This window comes from Ruditapes philippinarum, unplaced genomic scaffold (genome assembly GCF_026571515.1).
Source record: "Ruditapes philippinarum isolate M1 unplaced genomic scaffold, ASM2657151v2 ctg1759_1_1_1_1, whole genome shotgun sequence".
Taxonomy (NCBI): Eukaryota; Metazoa; Mollusca; class Bivalvia; order Venerida; family Veneridae; genus Ruditapes; species Ruditapes philippinarum.
Window position 1 is genome coordinate 8,354 of NW_026856458.1, and position 16,826 is coordinate 25,179.

The 16,826-nt window shown below is 31.1% G+C and overlaps 1 protein-coding gene across 3 annotated transcripts in view; it reads right to left on the reverse strand.

Moving 5' to 3' along the window:
- Positions 1–3,479: 3,479 nt before the first annotated feature.
- LOC132746614 (tyrosine-protein kinase transmembrane receptor Ror-like) overlaps positions 3,480–16,826 on the reverse strand; it is a 201,778-nt gene continuing 188,431 nt past the window's right edge. For all 3 annotated transcript variants that reach the window (XM_060735823.1, XM_060735822.1, XM_060735824.1), the window contains exons 2-9: positions 14,127–14,267; positions 13,077–13,204; positions 12,104–12,482; positions 11,352–11,516; positions 10,589–10,707; positions 9,125–9,298; positions 8,411–8,569; positions 3,480–7,569 (exon numbers count right to left, since the gene is read on the reverse strand). In XM_060735823.1, the coding sequence (XP_060591806.1) occupies positions 7,351–7,569; positions 8,411–8,569; positions 9,125–9,298; positions 10,589–10,707; positions 11,352–11,516; positions 12,104–12,482; positions 13,077–13,204; positions 14,127–14,267 (1,484 nt within the window). In that variant the 3' untranslated portion in view covers positions 3,480–7,350. The remainder of the gene's footprint in view (positions 7,570–8,410; positions 8,570–9,124; positions 9,299–10,588; positions 10,708–11,351; positions 11,517–12,103; positions 12,483–13,076; positions 13,205–14,126; positions 14,268–16,826) is intronic.

Here is a 16,826-nt window from a genome sequence, read left to right on the forward strand (position 1 = left end):
TAAGTGTCGTTCCTCTAAAGTAAGCCACAAACATTACTCGGTTGATGTATCTTTTTTATGATACCAGCACAATTAAGCTTCATATTATGATACACGTATATTCATCAAAGGGGTTTTCATTTAGGAGAGCTAACATATAAGACGTTATATTTGAAGACTTTAAAAAGTCGAGTTCTGCAAACGTTGCACTCTCCTTGATTACTGCCTAGTTTATGTTAAGTCGGTAAACTGTGTTTTTCTTTATCTATATTTAAGCAGAAAGTTATTTTATTACTTTATAAAACTTTATGTAACAAGTACAAATGTTGCTGCAATGCAGCAATTGAGAAGCTCCGCGCAAAAAATGTGCTCATTACAGATACCTTACCAAATTATTTCTACGCACAGGTCATGTTATATTCAGATTAAGTACTATTGTAGATTTTTTCCGAATGCTTTGTAAACCATTTTGTGCATAATTATACTTATCTTATGCACTGTCCATAATTAAAAAGAGGGGGGTATCTAATATAAAAATGCTTTCACTGATGCCTACCTTGTAAGGAAAGTAATTCCATTGAATACAAACAAGATTTACAAGACTTGTACATGTTCTGTTTCAGTAACAGAAGATAGATGATAGAAATATCAGAATATGTTATAATTGTAACAAATATACAAATAGTAACAAAAGGGACTACTAGTAGTAATATTACACGCATATTTTTCATGTCAAATTAAAAAAAATGGTTTCTTTCAATACTGAAAGTAGAACACACTCTGGAATGAAAAAAATGGGATGAATTTATAAAAGACCAAATTCAGGATTTCTTTTTGTTTGTTATACACGCGTTACATGGTGATACAGTATTTATCAATATAATAGAAGACTGTTACCTGAATTTTAAGTAGGTATTAGGAAATTCACTAATATCATATTCGTGCGAGACAAAGTCAAAGATATGAAAGCTATTTGACATTGGTAATATATAAAAAAAAACTATTGTTAATTAATTTTTAGGGAGATCAATGTATATTTTTGTTGAATTAATTGCTTTAAAACCATTCATAAAAAACATTACACTTCATGTTCAAACTGCAGATCAAAGTTTCTGTTGTTGTTATGATAACTATATATAGCCTATGCTTAAGGTGATTCCGCTTTGTCAGCCATGTTTGTTTTAAATAAAGTCTGTCCAAAGTAAAAGTAGGCCAAAATTCATATAACAACAAAGCTCTTATTGTAAAATGATTAACCATTTGAAAATACACTTCCAGGTTTATATTTTATATTACATTCTGTTGCAAAATTTTATGCACATTTCATGAATGGCAAAATCCTTTAAAAAGTCTGTTTTAGTGCCAACAAAAGCAAATATAAAAATCTTTCAAAACTTAACTCCAAATAAATCAGTATCTCATGTCCTTCTAAGCACATGGCCTCCATTATTTTTTGTAAAGAAGTAGTGCAAGAAAACAATCATCATTTATAGCTTATGAACTACAATTAAAATGAAAACGCAATCAAACTTTAAAATCAAACCTTTTTATGTGTAACAGTGAAGTGTGTCTGTTTGTCATGTACACAAGAAATAGGTGAATGACGTTTATTTTCATGGTACTACTTAAAAAGTGTTTTACACATGTCATGGAGGTAATGTTTTTTTCAAGGTCAGATAAACTACTTTTCTAAGATTTATGTTTTTTGAAGTTTTTGTATTTTCTGCATTTTCAAATATAGCATTTGTTTGCTCTAAAATAAACTTTAAACTAGATTTAGCCATTCATGAAATGTGCATAAAGATTTGCATTAGAATGTTTTTGGTCTTCAGAAATGAAGCCCATTCAAGGTAAATTTCTTATTGTGATCATTTTTATTTTTGTTTAAAGTAGTCTTTAAAACATAGAATTGGAAGTGTACTTGCAAATGGCTCATCATATTACAATGTGAGCTTTCTTGTTATATGAATTTTGGCCTACTTTCACTATGCACAGACTTTATTAAACCAAACTTGGCTGTCAAAGCGGAATCACCTAAATGAGGGTCCATCCGCTCGTAAGGCTTCTTAATGCAACTTTCGACCATTACTACTGTGCCAATGACGCTAATGAAATGTAACTTTATATACTAAAGTTTAATTATTTCAAAACAACCAATATTTCAACATGTTATTATTAAACATTTAATTTCATAAATATAAATTAAAAATTATTATCAAAAGCAAAATTGTTAAACTCTTTTGCCTGAAATCTTTTTTATATTGACAATTCAATAACTAATAGTATACTTGATATGCTGAGTGAAAATGTATTTCAAAATGTAACAAATTATAATTTCATGTACTACTAAAAAAGGGAAATAACAAATTTATAACCTAAGTGACGTTTGTAGCTATTTATAGCTTTCGAATTTATGTAACAGCAGAACTGCTTTCCGGTTCTCATGCATTAATATGACATGCTGCGAATCACTGACGGGAAACCAATATAGAAATCGAAAGGAGTTCTTGAATGCGGATTTACTTTTAGCTGTTAATCGAAAGGATTTATTGCTCAAATCCGGGCCCATGGACAAAAAAATAGTAAACACAAATAGCTCCGCGCCTGTGGGCGCGGAGCAATAACTAAAAGAGATATATGAAATACTATTTTAATAACCAATCTTTTGAAATATATGATCATGACGTAAGGTTAGTACACGTCAAACATCAAAATGATAATAATTCACCAAGCTATCTCAAATATTCATATTTGTAAATATCGAAAATGATAATTCCTTTTGTTCTAAACTGGGAAACGAACTCAACATATTTGAAATTATTTGTCTTTTTAATATTAGCAGCTTTAAGCAAAAAGTATGAGAATAATTTCCATTGCTTTTAATATTGTGTTTGGGTGTATTATTGTTTCTGAATGATTTTCATAAACATGTTTTCCGCCGGCGCCACAATGTATGAATATTCATTAGAGGATACTTTACATTAATTAGAGCCGGATACTTTATGTAAATTAGAACGACGGTAAAACTTCACGAGCGGAATAAAAATTTCAAGATATTTCAATTGATTTTAACTACTTTAAAGTCTCTACAAGTGCTATTATTTTGATAACACTGCTTTCACATAACGTTTCATAATAAAAACATGATGCAATAGATTATAGCGGAACCTACAGTAATCATAATCATACCTCTTTTATACAATATTCGTTAAATTTTTAAATTTTCACTTAAATGTAAACATGTGCCGCAAATATTTCTTTATTAACCTTCAAAAAAGTTAATAGTCATATTCTAAAGTCCTAGTACCCTCTAAACAACCATGATGCGTAGCCATCCGTTACAAAACACACTCTACTATTAGCGTATTCTAACAAGTATAAATTCAAAAAATATAATTTTGAAGAAAAGATTGGCTGAAATGTCACAAAATGCTTTTCTTATACATGTAGTCCATTTTGAAATATTTCGGAAGAAGAAATAAATTTAGGCAGGATAAATTCATAGATTTATTGGTTTTATTTTCAAACACAAATACTCTTTATATTTGCAATATTTAACAATAAGTATGACAACAAATAAAGTTTATACAATAACAAGTAATGTACATATTAATAATAAATATCTCATTGCTTTAAAACACATGATCCTTAAGTAAATTACTATTTCAAAACGACTAATGATCAATATTTAACGTTTTCAGATAACATTTGTCTTTAAAATAATTTTAGACAGTCAAAATATAATACATATAAAACTTGATCTTCGGGATTATAACATTCCAAATACTTTAAACATGTACGTATAGGATATCGACCGAGTACGAGGTCTTTCTGTTTAGGAAAGACCTGGTCATGAATTTCATGTGACACCGAGAGGGCGTAGCACATAACATGAAAAATATACCTTGGATCTTGAATGTATTTACTTTTTTTTAAGTTTTGGTACATTTTTTTCTCAATACATTGTATTGATTTTCTTAAAATATTTTGGCTCATCTGGAGGCGGGCAGATTTAATATAGGGATGCTGGAATAATGGCTTAGTTAAAAGGGTTTTAATTTTTGATTGCATTTCAGGTTTTCTTTGGTTACGCATAGGCAGGACTATTTTTTCACGTGTATTTCATGACCGGGTCTGTCTGACTAGAAAGACCTGTGCACGTGCAAAAGATAGAGCTCATTACGGACTTTCTTTTGTTTAAACAGGTCTATCCGAAAAAATAGACCTGTCACAAACAATAGAGGAGGTGTGTAAAGTTCAATCACATCCCGACATATGTAGATAAGTTATTTTGTAAAATGTATTTTGACAGGATTATATTGTTTGTTATGTCTACTACTGCTTCTGATTTGACGATTGTATATGTTCACATGTATTTACATAATATAAACTGAGACTCAGATAATGAAGTTTTTATTTAAATTGAATTTGAATAGAAATATTTTAAAGTAATTCCACCGAAGAAACTAAAAAAGGTAATAATTTAATCTTTTACCTCGATCAATTCGTGCACTTTAAACGGAAACCATTCAAAGTTATAATGGAATTTATATTCTCAAAATTAAATCGAAAATCAATATTTGTGCTATCTTAAGTGTCTCGTCAAACTATAAAGGTTATACGCCAGGATAAAATGAGAAAAGCCACATTTGCTGAGTTCCGGATAATATTTGTTCTCTTTAAGTGTTAAAATTGTATCTAGTGAAATATTTTCTTATACAATTTAATAAAGGTAAAAACATGATGTTTCCATAATTTAATGGTTGGTCCTCGAAAGAGTTATAATATCAAATGTCTCTGTTATTTACCACTTATGAATATGGTACATAAACAGAATTATAAAGCTATTTTAACATAATTCTTTTAAACAGACATATTGAAATTACATATTCGTTTTAAAAATTCAAGCGAAAAAGATTGCCTGCAGAGATATTGTTTTTACACTTTAATATTCACTTATTATTACTATTAAGTATAACTTTTGTATGTTGTACTAGGTAATTCAAATCAATATTCAAAAATTATACGATATTGAATTGTTGATTGTCTAGTATTTTCTAGAACATCTTCCTATTTACAGTATATTCTAATAAAGTCGTGCCATGAAATGCTTTATGTGTGCCATGAATATAAAACATGTCAAATCTGTACAAATGTTTTTAGTATGCAAAACATAAGTGATGATACTGTATATATAATGAGTGAAGGTCTTCCAAGTATTTTGATTTGTCTGGTGAATTAACAAGTGAACAAATATTGAAACATCTACATGTATATTAGGATGATGAAGTAAAGATTTTTTGAACAGTTAAAGGAACACAAATTTGCGTTAAACCGATAAGGGAAATAAAAAAATAGAACAATAGAAAGAAATGTATTTCATGGAACAAATTATTTTGCTGTTTAAAGCATTTCAATCACATTAAAGTAGCTGAATTATATTTATATAGTATACTTAATGTAAAAAGCTTACAAAAACACCTAATTATATTTTTTTGTTTTCAGTTTTCAAACCCGTTAATTGTTTTTATATTATGATAAGTCTTTTTGTGGATCAATGTATAAACATAAGTATCACTGAACTTAAATAGTGCAAGAAAATAAACAGAGCAATACTGGAAGCTTATAATGTTCTTAAGTCTAGTCAAAATCAAAATTGTAAACAAACAAAACCAGACATTATAACACTCATTTCATCACATTTACTGATATATACTTATGATATTATGATTATCAAAACATCATTATAAATGTTTTAAGATATTATTAAATTACGTGTTTGAACCGCGTCCTGTGAATGTTGCCTTTGCCTTGTTGATCTTTTTTCTCGTATTTTACGTAAATCCGAGGCATATATGATGATACAAATCGCAAATAGTACTAAGAGAGACACATTTTTTGAAATAAAGTAAGCAGGTATCATACAATCATTTCAAATTGGTATACAGAACCGCTAAAAACGGTTATATTAAAAATGCTGCAAGCTCGGTTTAATTTAGCCAGTTTCATGAACGGTAGTGGTGAGTTAAGTCAACTGTCCATTGCTCTTAGCTCCGACGTGACAGAATTTATCATTCAAACAAAATAAAGGTAAGATATTTGAATTTAGAAATAACTCTCGTGTTTTTATATTTTAAGTCAGACAAGCGGCAGACTTAACACTAAACTGAACTAAGTAGAAAGCCACTTAAAATTTAGACTAAACTTAAAATAATTGAAAATTACAATTATACAATAAATTGATCCCTAAAAGTCGTATTTAACACTGTAAAAAGTGTGCTAGTCTTTCGGATATGAATATGGATATGCAAAATTGCAACAATAAAAAAATCGTGGGCCATTTTGTCCAAAAAAAATATGCCAAACAAGAGGCGAGCAAATGTAACCTGAAATTCGCTTTTAACGAAAGGTAAACAAATGCAGCTTTTAATATTTTAAGTTAATTTCTTGAGATATAATTTCTCTCCAAAAGCGGAAGAATACAGCAAACTGAAATCGACTTTCAAAACAATTGAAAGCGTACCTTTCCTCCCTCGAAATTTCAAAATTAGATTTGCCATAACAGTTTTGTTATAAAACAATGTAAATATCTATATAAATAAAGACTAAAAATAGTTTTCTTCTCTTAAAACAGCGTCCAGCACTGGCATGCGTAAACAATAACATTATTTAAAAGATTTATTTGGTAACAAATCACATTTTATTAATACATATTTGATAAATTGTACTGTAATGTAAACAAATTATCACTTTCAATGTTACAATAACAGACATATTTCTCACTTTCAATGTAACAATAACAGATATATTTTTCACTTTCAATGTTACAATAACAGAAATATTTTTCACTTTCAATGTTACAATAAAAGACATATTTCTAAACACAATTATACAAACAGTTATTGTCTGTTGTCTCCTTAGCACAATATGACGTAGACATTTTAAAGGCAACTTTGTATATACGTTTTTGAAACAGAAATTGTACCACACTAGAAAGCGTGAAACCGTCAGTCATGACTGAGTGAATACGAGTTTGTCAATTAGCAAATTTTGGCATTAATCTCTTTAAATATAAGAAATAAAACTGTGCTAACATCTGATGAAGTCCATCTAAGAGAGTGTGAAAATGTCTGTTCTCAACAAAAAGGAAAAAGAATAAGATCTAGAATCCATTACTGTTCACCTTGTCAAATATTTCTTGGATATTGGATGAATTCGGTTGAGTTACTGTATCATGATTGCATAAACTCCAGTAAGTCTGCCATTTAATTAAGGTCAGTAAAATATTTGTTTTGACAGTTTTGTTTTTAAGAACAAGAAATGAAAATAGAAAAATTAACACAGCCTTTTTTGTAATGCTTTTTTATGCATTCACAGAGGAATTTCATATTCATTGACCACATCGAATGACGCTGGTTTTGATGATTTATGAAGTTGTTTACTGTATTCAGTCAAATACTTGTGGATCCTGTCAAATGCCAATCGTTCTTTAGGATCTAATTTCCAACATTGTAACATAACGTGGTAAACTATAGATGGGCATTCCTCGGGCCTTTGCAGTAGAATTCCCTCGTCCAGAAATTTAATAACCTAAATAAAGCAATTATATATCTTATAAGCAACCGCTGTCATATTCACTACACATTAATTGATTCAATTTTATTATTAGATTTGTTTAATTAAAAAAATCAAATAATTAAGTACAGAAGTAACACCTTACTATAAACGAAGACTTAAATATTTGATGGTAACATTTTGTTCAAATTAAATCGCTTATGAAAAGGAACAAATTGCAAGTTCTGACAGTGTCTGTTCAGGTGAGATAATTATATGGGTGCAACATTTTCAATGTCCTCACTTCAGCACCGGCTTAAGATTCAATCTTCGACCCAAAACTTATTGGAATCATTGATACCGGAGTACCAAAATTCTGACAGCACAAAGGTTTAGAAATGACCAGCATTGTAAAGCTGTCATACAGCAAAGAACAAATTATATAAGCCAAATGTATTAGGTAACAACGGTAGCATCGCCCCGTAAGAAATGGGGGGGCATTGTCGTGTGCTTAACGCGTCCGGCCAGTCTCTAAGACATCAGCAAACTAAAAACTAAAATAAATTCATTATTAACCAACGCCCAACCCAACCGCTTTCAATGGTATTATATCATTTATACCAGAGAAAAATGAAACAATCCTTAGCGACTCTTATTATGTCTAAGCCTGCTAGTTGACTGGTATCTTACAAATCTATTTAGGACACCTTACCTAATACTAATTGCGACTGTTTTAAAAGGGGCATTTCTTTATTTTTCACAACTTTCTTTGCTTTTTTTATACAATAAAGATTTAGTATAATAGTGTTTCAAAAACATTCAAGACTGCAGGTATGTACAGAATTAAATATTTTACTTCAAAAAATTAGCAGTTTACCTCTTCGTTAGTATGTCCATAGTAGGGTTGTCGCCCGTAGCTGAAGATTTCCCACAGAACAACACCAAATGCCCATATATCAGAGTCTGTAGTAAATCGTCCCCATTTCACAGCTTCTGGTGACATCCATCGTACCGGCAACATTCTTGATCCCCCAATCTTAATAAATGAATAAATAGATAAATATAATAAACCTAAATTTTTTAATTTTAAAGAAAATAAGTACATACAAACCTTAATTCTAAATTATAATATTATTTAAAGATAAACTATGCTCATCTAAAAAATAAAAAAATCTCGGATAAATTTATTGATATATATGAAGTTCTTATCAAAATGTTGCTTAGAGGATTTTTTAACTATAATTAAAAATAGCAATATCTCAGTGATAAAACTCAAAGAAATACAGGAAATGCCCTTACATTCATTTAATGTGATGAATAAAAGAACTCAGCTTGAATGAAAGAAATTAGATAGGAAGGAATAGAATACAAAGCACCATAAAATAAAAACAAATGTTTCTGAAAGATCGTAAATGTGATTAGACTATACTTAAAGGCACTCCACTGAGTTCAAATAACAAAGAAAACAACAACAAATGGAGCAAATAATCTGACATTTAACACACAACTTTTATCAAATGGTACAAATATCTTAAAAAAGAAAACAAAGTAGAGTCCCTTTAAAATTTAGACATAATTAACTTTGACCTACCTTATAATAATCACAAGTGTAAATATCACGTGACATCCCGAAGTCGCTTATCTTTACAATCAATCCATCACCTACGAGGCAGTTTCGCGTTGCCAGATCACGATGGACAAAATGCTGTGACGTCAGATATCTCATACCATTGGCAATCTGTATCGTTATGTCAACAAGATCAGTCTGAAAAAGTACACATTATTAAGTACGTCAATAAAATACTAACGCTTTAATATAATATAAATGTCTAAAATATCTTGTTGTCACCATGGTTATCAAAATGAATATACAATATCTTTAAAAAAAAAACAAAGAAGTAAAAATTGCAGTTTCATCTTCCTGACTGATATACATCTATCGTATTAGCCTTTATTTATGGAACAATTAAATGTATACTAAACATTATCGAACAAGATCTGGTTGCTTGCATTTTTAAGCATATGTCAAAGAGATATACAGTAGAACTTCGGTAAGTCGAAGTTGAAGGGACTTGCGTAAAAACTTCGACACATCGGGACTTCGACTCATGAATCGCTCTCAATTCCATGACAAAATTTCGTTCCGTGACCAGTCCTAATTATAAGCTCTATAACGAAACATATTTCATGTTTTTCCATCATTAATCTTATCTTTAAATTTTACAATGATAAATATAGCATGTCAAATTACGTTTTTCACCACTACCCAAAGAGTTACAAAAGGCGTATGAATACGAAAGGGCGATAACTAAACCAGCTTATAGTAAATATTTCGCGTGTTATTCTCACGCGACACCGGGTCAAGGATGTTTTCAAATGAAAGTAGTGAAGTAGTTCTTACTGTTTACTTTCAAATACCACTACGGCAATTAAAAAAGTTACGATTAAAGCATTTTATCACACATTTTTTTCGCAAACAAAGGCTGTAAGAACACACGGCTGTGTTATTAACACCTATCACACAAGTTGATTGGAAATCGTCTTCGCAGACAGATAAGGTGTGAAAAATGTCTCGATGTCAAAGGTGTCAAAACAATCCAACGACTTCGACTTATTTGTGGTAAATTGCACTAGATTTACTTTATACGGACCACGAAAAAACCTCGACACAACGAAAAATTCGACACATAAAATTTCGACTCATAAATAGGTTTTTATAAGGAATATATAGGGGGGAAAGTCGGGACTTCCATTTTTATTCGACACATCGAGAAAATCGACTAATCGAAGTTCGACTCATAGAAGTTCTACTGTATTCATTCATTTATTATAATTACCATCCTTCTTTTGTTTATCATGAAAGATTTATAAGCAGAACTATATCCAATCCGTAACTACCCCGAGATTATTATGAATCTTCGGCGACGTGTTCCGTACAAGGTTTTAGAGCTATAGCAATTTTACGACGGCGTTTCAAATGCTGTCAATTTTTCGACATAAAATCTAAATTCTTTGATAGAGCATGGTCATACAAATTTAATATAGCACTCACTACCTTTTGTAGAATTAAGGACGTGTCAGCCATTTTTATAGTTGGCTCATTCTTTCTTAGCAACTCTGCCAGGTCGCCGTGCATCATATACTCAAACACCATATACGGGGTGTCGTTGTTCCCTGAAATATGGAGAGAAGTGTCTCAAATTGCATTCACTTCATCAGTACATCCTGACCCCAGTGCGACTCTCTGTATAGCAATTTCTGATTTACATGAACAGTATAATTTCTTCTCACTGAGAGATTGATTACATCTGCAGATATTTCAAAATTAAAAAATTCACCATTTTCATCAGTAAATGTTGAATAAGTATGCTTAAGCCGGAGCAAGGGTGCTACGACGGTAACTTGCACTTTCCATTACCGTCCATGAACAGACTCAATCAATCCAAGCCTGCAACATGTTCAATTATGTCGTTTTTTGGCGTTTTTTAGAGATTCCGTTTTTCTCTATTTTATAAAATTGTGTAAAAAAATTATTGATCACCATTCAACACTCCTTATATTTTAACACCATATCCCGCAAAGCTATTTTGTTTATATACTATGAATAACTTTGTTCTATGAATAATTGTTTCTATTAAAATGATTTTACAGCAATCATATTGTATTGCTCTTTTTCTTAATCGTTTAAACCATTCATTGTTCACTCTTTTATTTAATTTTCGCTTCCATCTACCATAAATTGAAGGTGGTTGTGATGCAATACCTTATAAAATAGTCTTGAAATCGGCATTGTTCAAAAGAAAAACAACAAAACTCACCTGTAGATACAGTCCCTATAAGTTTCAGAATATTATCATGATCAAAGGCACTCATGATTTCTACCTCGCGTTCAAAGTCATCACGTGCTTCGTTAGACACGCCCTCTTTTAACACTTTTACGGCTACTAATGTAGTTTCGTTTGAATCTGGCTGCACAAGCTCGCCTAAAAGAAATAGGACAGACAACAATTTTACTGTGACGTATACAGTACATCTTCAAACTCAACGTTATTTTGCATTTTATTAAAAACAAAGGAATGTTCGATACTTTCTTTTAAAGCATAATAAATATACTCAACATATATTTAAAATATAAAATATAGATTACACATATTCAAGTTGTAGGTTTGCTGTTTAAGAACGGTTAACGTATAACCCTATTACACAATTTACATTTTTTGTTTGTTTATTTGTTTGTTTGGTTTTATGGAGCACCATGTTTGGTTTACGGCGCAACAAGACAATTAAGGTCATCTTGCGCCTTAACAGTAAAGAAGATTTTGGCTAACCTTGATAATAACAAAACAAAACCACCTGATGGAGCTAAGAGGTGTGCAGACTTTAGTAATTCGAACCCATTTAGTCGTCAGGGATTAACTATGGCTGCAATTCTGATGAACCAATCCTTAATAAATCACTGAGTTAAAAGCTAGTATGAACAATTTTAACAAATAGTAATGAATAGATCCACCATATGACCACTGTTACAATTTCATTATGATATTGAAATGCATAATTTACTTTGACATACCTTTATAAACTTGACCAAATGCTCCTTCTCCAACCACTTCTTGTAATCTTACATTATCAACTGGAATGTCATTTATGATCCACCTTTTGCCATATCCTTCTGCATTAGTTCCAAAATAAGACGGATTTCTATTTACAACATTCAATTTGTCCAAGAGTTGAATATCCTCACTTGCCTTGACAATGGCACTATTTTTCCCGCGCTTATTCTTCCGGCCTAACCGGAAGTGGCAACCACGGAAGTATCGATATGACAATATGATGAAGAGCATGACAAAACTGATTATCAATACCGACCCCACCGGTAGTAAAACTTTGAGAGCTATATCTGAGAACGTGTCCAAGCCTGAATGGCTCATCAGCACATTTGATGTTGTTTGCTGAATAAATAAAACAGAAGAAACATTTACAAGTTTTATTCAAAAGATCTAAACAAAAAGTACATCCATATCAATAGGCAACACAACTTTACCGATTTTAGTTTCTTTTTATCTAATTAGTTTCAAATTTAAAAAGAAGAAAATAATAAAAAAGAAAAGAAAAGTCATATACATATAAACACATGTGCGAAAATATAACCTATTATTTCTTTAAAGATAATATATGAAATAACGAGATCAACTAGAAAGAGCGGCGTTTATTGAACGCAACCCCCACCTCACACAACACAGCAGCACATATTAGATAAATTTTATATGAAGAAATTTAAACAATAAAAGACTCATTCAAGGATCGTTATAATTTTTCTCTTTAAGCAAACATATTTTGAACACCGAAATATGAAATACAGGATTAAAAGGAAATGACGGCGTTCAAGAACGGTTTTTTCCAAAGGAATACTTTAAAAGAATAACCAAAATAAAACATTTCTATCATTTTATATCGTTATTTGAAATACTAGAAATTTGCCTATTGTAACGCCAATTATAGACCAAACCACTTAACTCATAATGAAAATCATACAAATGACGTACCATTGATGAATTGTCGACGGATGTTCTATAGTCTGGGGGATGTTTGGCTTGGTTTGGTGATTTGAGATGATGTGTGTCTGATATAGGAATTACGCCACTTTTCCCATCCTGTTGGTCTGCTGTATATTCTGGCATAAAATAGAAAAATAAATCTCTAAAAAAAAAACGCACAAAACGGCAAAATTGAAGATATTTCATGCTTGGTTTGAAGATGGGACGTTAGTGCTAGCTGCCGTCCGCGCACCTCTAGCACCAGCTAAAGTAGAATTTAACATTTAAATATGAAGATGGTAAAATTCTGCATTTAGAAACATCTGCAGATGTGTTTCTACGGGGGTTATCATGGAACCGTCAATGATTCACGTCTGTCATCAATGAAAAGCGGCGTATGGTCCCAAAGTAAATGAATGCATGTGCCCTAAACAGAAATAAAAAAGAAAAAATGGGCGGAACTAAATAAAATGGAACATTGGGATATAACATTCTTAGCAATTATTGTACAAGAAATAAATGATAAGAAAAAACTAGTCTTGAAGTATTTTCTGTCAATGTGAAAGACTCGGTTTCAGTCAAGTATACTCCGCTATAAAATTAACTTTTTTTGTACCATAGTAAACATTTAGTAGAAGAGAAGAATATTATGCTGACGACGACGAGAATGATGCTGATGGCGACATATATTTTTTTTTTTTTTGGGGGGGGGGGGTTAATTTTACGTCGCCCCAAAACAGATGGGGTCATATGGCGAATTTCCAGACCTCAGGTGCCCCTCCGTGTATTATTCCAGTCACGAACGTGCACCCGAGTAGATCCACCGTCGTTTCATAAATGAGTGATATAACTTTCTTACATTGTAAAAGAATCCGAAGTCCCTAGCGGGATTGGAACCACCAGCATATATAATGAATATGATCATGCCAATGCTCCTAATGATGAGAATGTTTATAAGGATGATACATTATGCATTTTAAAACACGATTTCAGTAAATAAGAAGGCTAATGGTCTAAAAATGACAAATTTACTATATTTATATAATAAATTATGCTTACCATTGCAGTCCGTGCCATTTTTCACAGGCTTCAGTGTGTGTACACAAAAACATATATTTTTCATCTCTATATCTTGAAGAGGGCAGTTGCTGCCCTTCGGGCAATCTTCGTTTGACTCGCATCTTACTGCGTCAGTCAAGTCTGAAATGTATGAAAATATAACAAGTTATTTAACATGGAAGAAAGAATGTGCGGCTTAATGTTTGTTTTATTATGTTTGGTTTTACGACGCATTAAATTGGTGACCCAGTCACTAAAGGCAAACCGAAGATTTTATTTAATCGTTTCGATCATCAGGGTTATAAAATATCAGAGTATTAAAAACAATCATTGTCTAAAAATCGGGTATATAATTTTATAAAAAACAACATGTAATTATAAAGGAGGGACCTGGGTGTTTTCTCCACAAGTACAGCTAACAAGTGTTGTTGCGACGTAAAGTAAAGTTGGAAAGTGCAAATTCTACTGTGTTGAAAAAGTTAAACGCAACAACAACAAGGACATTTTCATATTTAAAATAAAAGCAAAACTTGTCCCTTACATCTTGACTGATGACGGATAAAACCTTGATAACAACTTTACTAAAACTGTACTCTTAGGCTAAGATCGTCTGATTAATGAAGCAAATACAATACACCTTTTAGTTAATTACTCTAAAATGCGGTTAAGCGATCTTAGTGAATGGCTTGATTTTATTACCAAGCCACTTCTAAAGGTTCATTTGAAACATTTTATTATCTGTGAAAATTGCCTTAGTTCATACTTTCTGTTTTTGTTTCGTTTGTTTCAAGTTTCCATTTGTTTCCAACTGATATTCTACCTTTAATGATGTACTTTAACGTGCACTTTATTGAACTTTATGAGTCGATTGAATGCAATTCTAGAAATTTTTAATTTTGAATGTTTAGATCGACCGGATCAACCTGTTGAAATTTTGTAATGGTTATGTTCTGCCTTTGAATTTTTGAAAGAGTCCGTTTGAAGTTTAAGAATTGTCAAAATTAACGTCAATTTATTAACGTCAGGCGTATCTTTTTTGGGGACAGTATGTTAGGAGATATGAGTTCTTACAAAAGGAGACAATAACAGTAAGAAAATAAAGTCTAGGTTTCACTGAACATTATGAAAATGTGTACATGTTGTTCTATTATCTTTTATGTATTAATATTATTTCAGACTTTTTACATATGATCAGCGTATATGTATATTAAACAGTGGTGCCGGAATGGCTGTGGGTTGAACACGTCAAACTAAGTATGCGGCTTTTGAACTCATGCAGCAATCATATCTTTATATAACCAGAGAAAGGAAATCTGAGAATTGCTAGGCGTATGGGTTCATACCCACAAGGAGCAAGTCGCTGTTGTTTTCAACAAAGAAACGTTACACATTGTTCAGTATTAGTTGGCTCCGGGAACGGATTAAAAATTATGTTTATATGATAATAGCTTCATTCACAATCGCACTAAAATAAATTTTGTAAACTAAGTAAAACGTATTTAATTGAATGTACTCAATGTAAACTGTAGAGTGATACAATGCAGTACTATGTGATGGAAATAATTATTTTTTGAAAGGTAAAACAGCATCTGAAAGAAAACAAAGGTAAATAAATCTTGCCGAAATGATTGTAGAGGGTCGTAAACCTCAACACGATAACGTAGGTTTGGTTGGAGGTGTTGATTTGGATGATATTATCGTCAAGAAAAGTTCATCCGTTGCCGATGGTACCTTATTTTGATTATATGTTGTTTTTTTGTTGTTTTTACACATATAAAAATATGCTTGTCAGACGATGTGTTAGATATTTCCACGTATGTGTCAAATAATATCTGTACCTGAATAAGTATTTGCCTCGGTTTTAAACATTCGCATTGTATGTATAAAGTACAAAAAAACGAACAAACATACATACAATTAGACACTGGAAATAAATGTAAAGGAATGATCTGAAAATTAGAGCAGACCTCTATAAGTTATTTCCAGTCTTATATTAATATATGATCAATCTTAACAGTAAAATTACCAATACTTATTATCAATAAATATATCTAATATAAAATGTAGTATAATTACTAAAATTTAGGCTATGAAATGTAATGAAATGTAATGATAGTAAAAATGAAAACAATAGTACGGTACTGTTGTTTCACGTTAACCATATTTACACCAAATTAACTTAATTACGGAAAATCACATTATTTCATTTGAAAGATTACTAAACTACGAAAACCAATTAACAAATGAAAACACAAAACGACTATAAAGTAGAATAAATTTATTATTTATATCCACTGTCATTCTTAAAAAGCATATTATGCCTCAGAAATCCATATTTTTTAATTCTTTAGAAATATCTAACTTAAATAATGTCTTTAATAATGTTTTGATAATAGATTTAAAGCATGTTACATGATAAATAACTGAAGGAAGTAGCACTGAAAGCTTAGTAATGTGCAGTGAAGGTTACAAAATTAAGTAGTATTTTGATTTCCATACAAATTACTAATTCACTTAACTATACCAATTACTGACGGAACAAAAGAAGCAAAAGTACGTAGTTTATTGGACTCCACTGAGGCTTTTTGACATGACAAGACTTGATAAAAATATCCCTTTTGATGCATTTCTAGACCAATAACTTTGCAAAATTTCATATCATTTACTCACTCCGGGCTTATAATCTATTAGCACAAATAC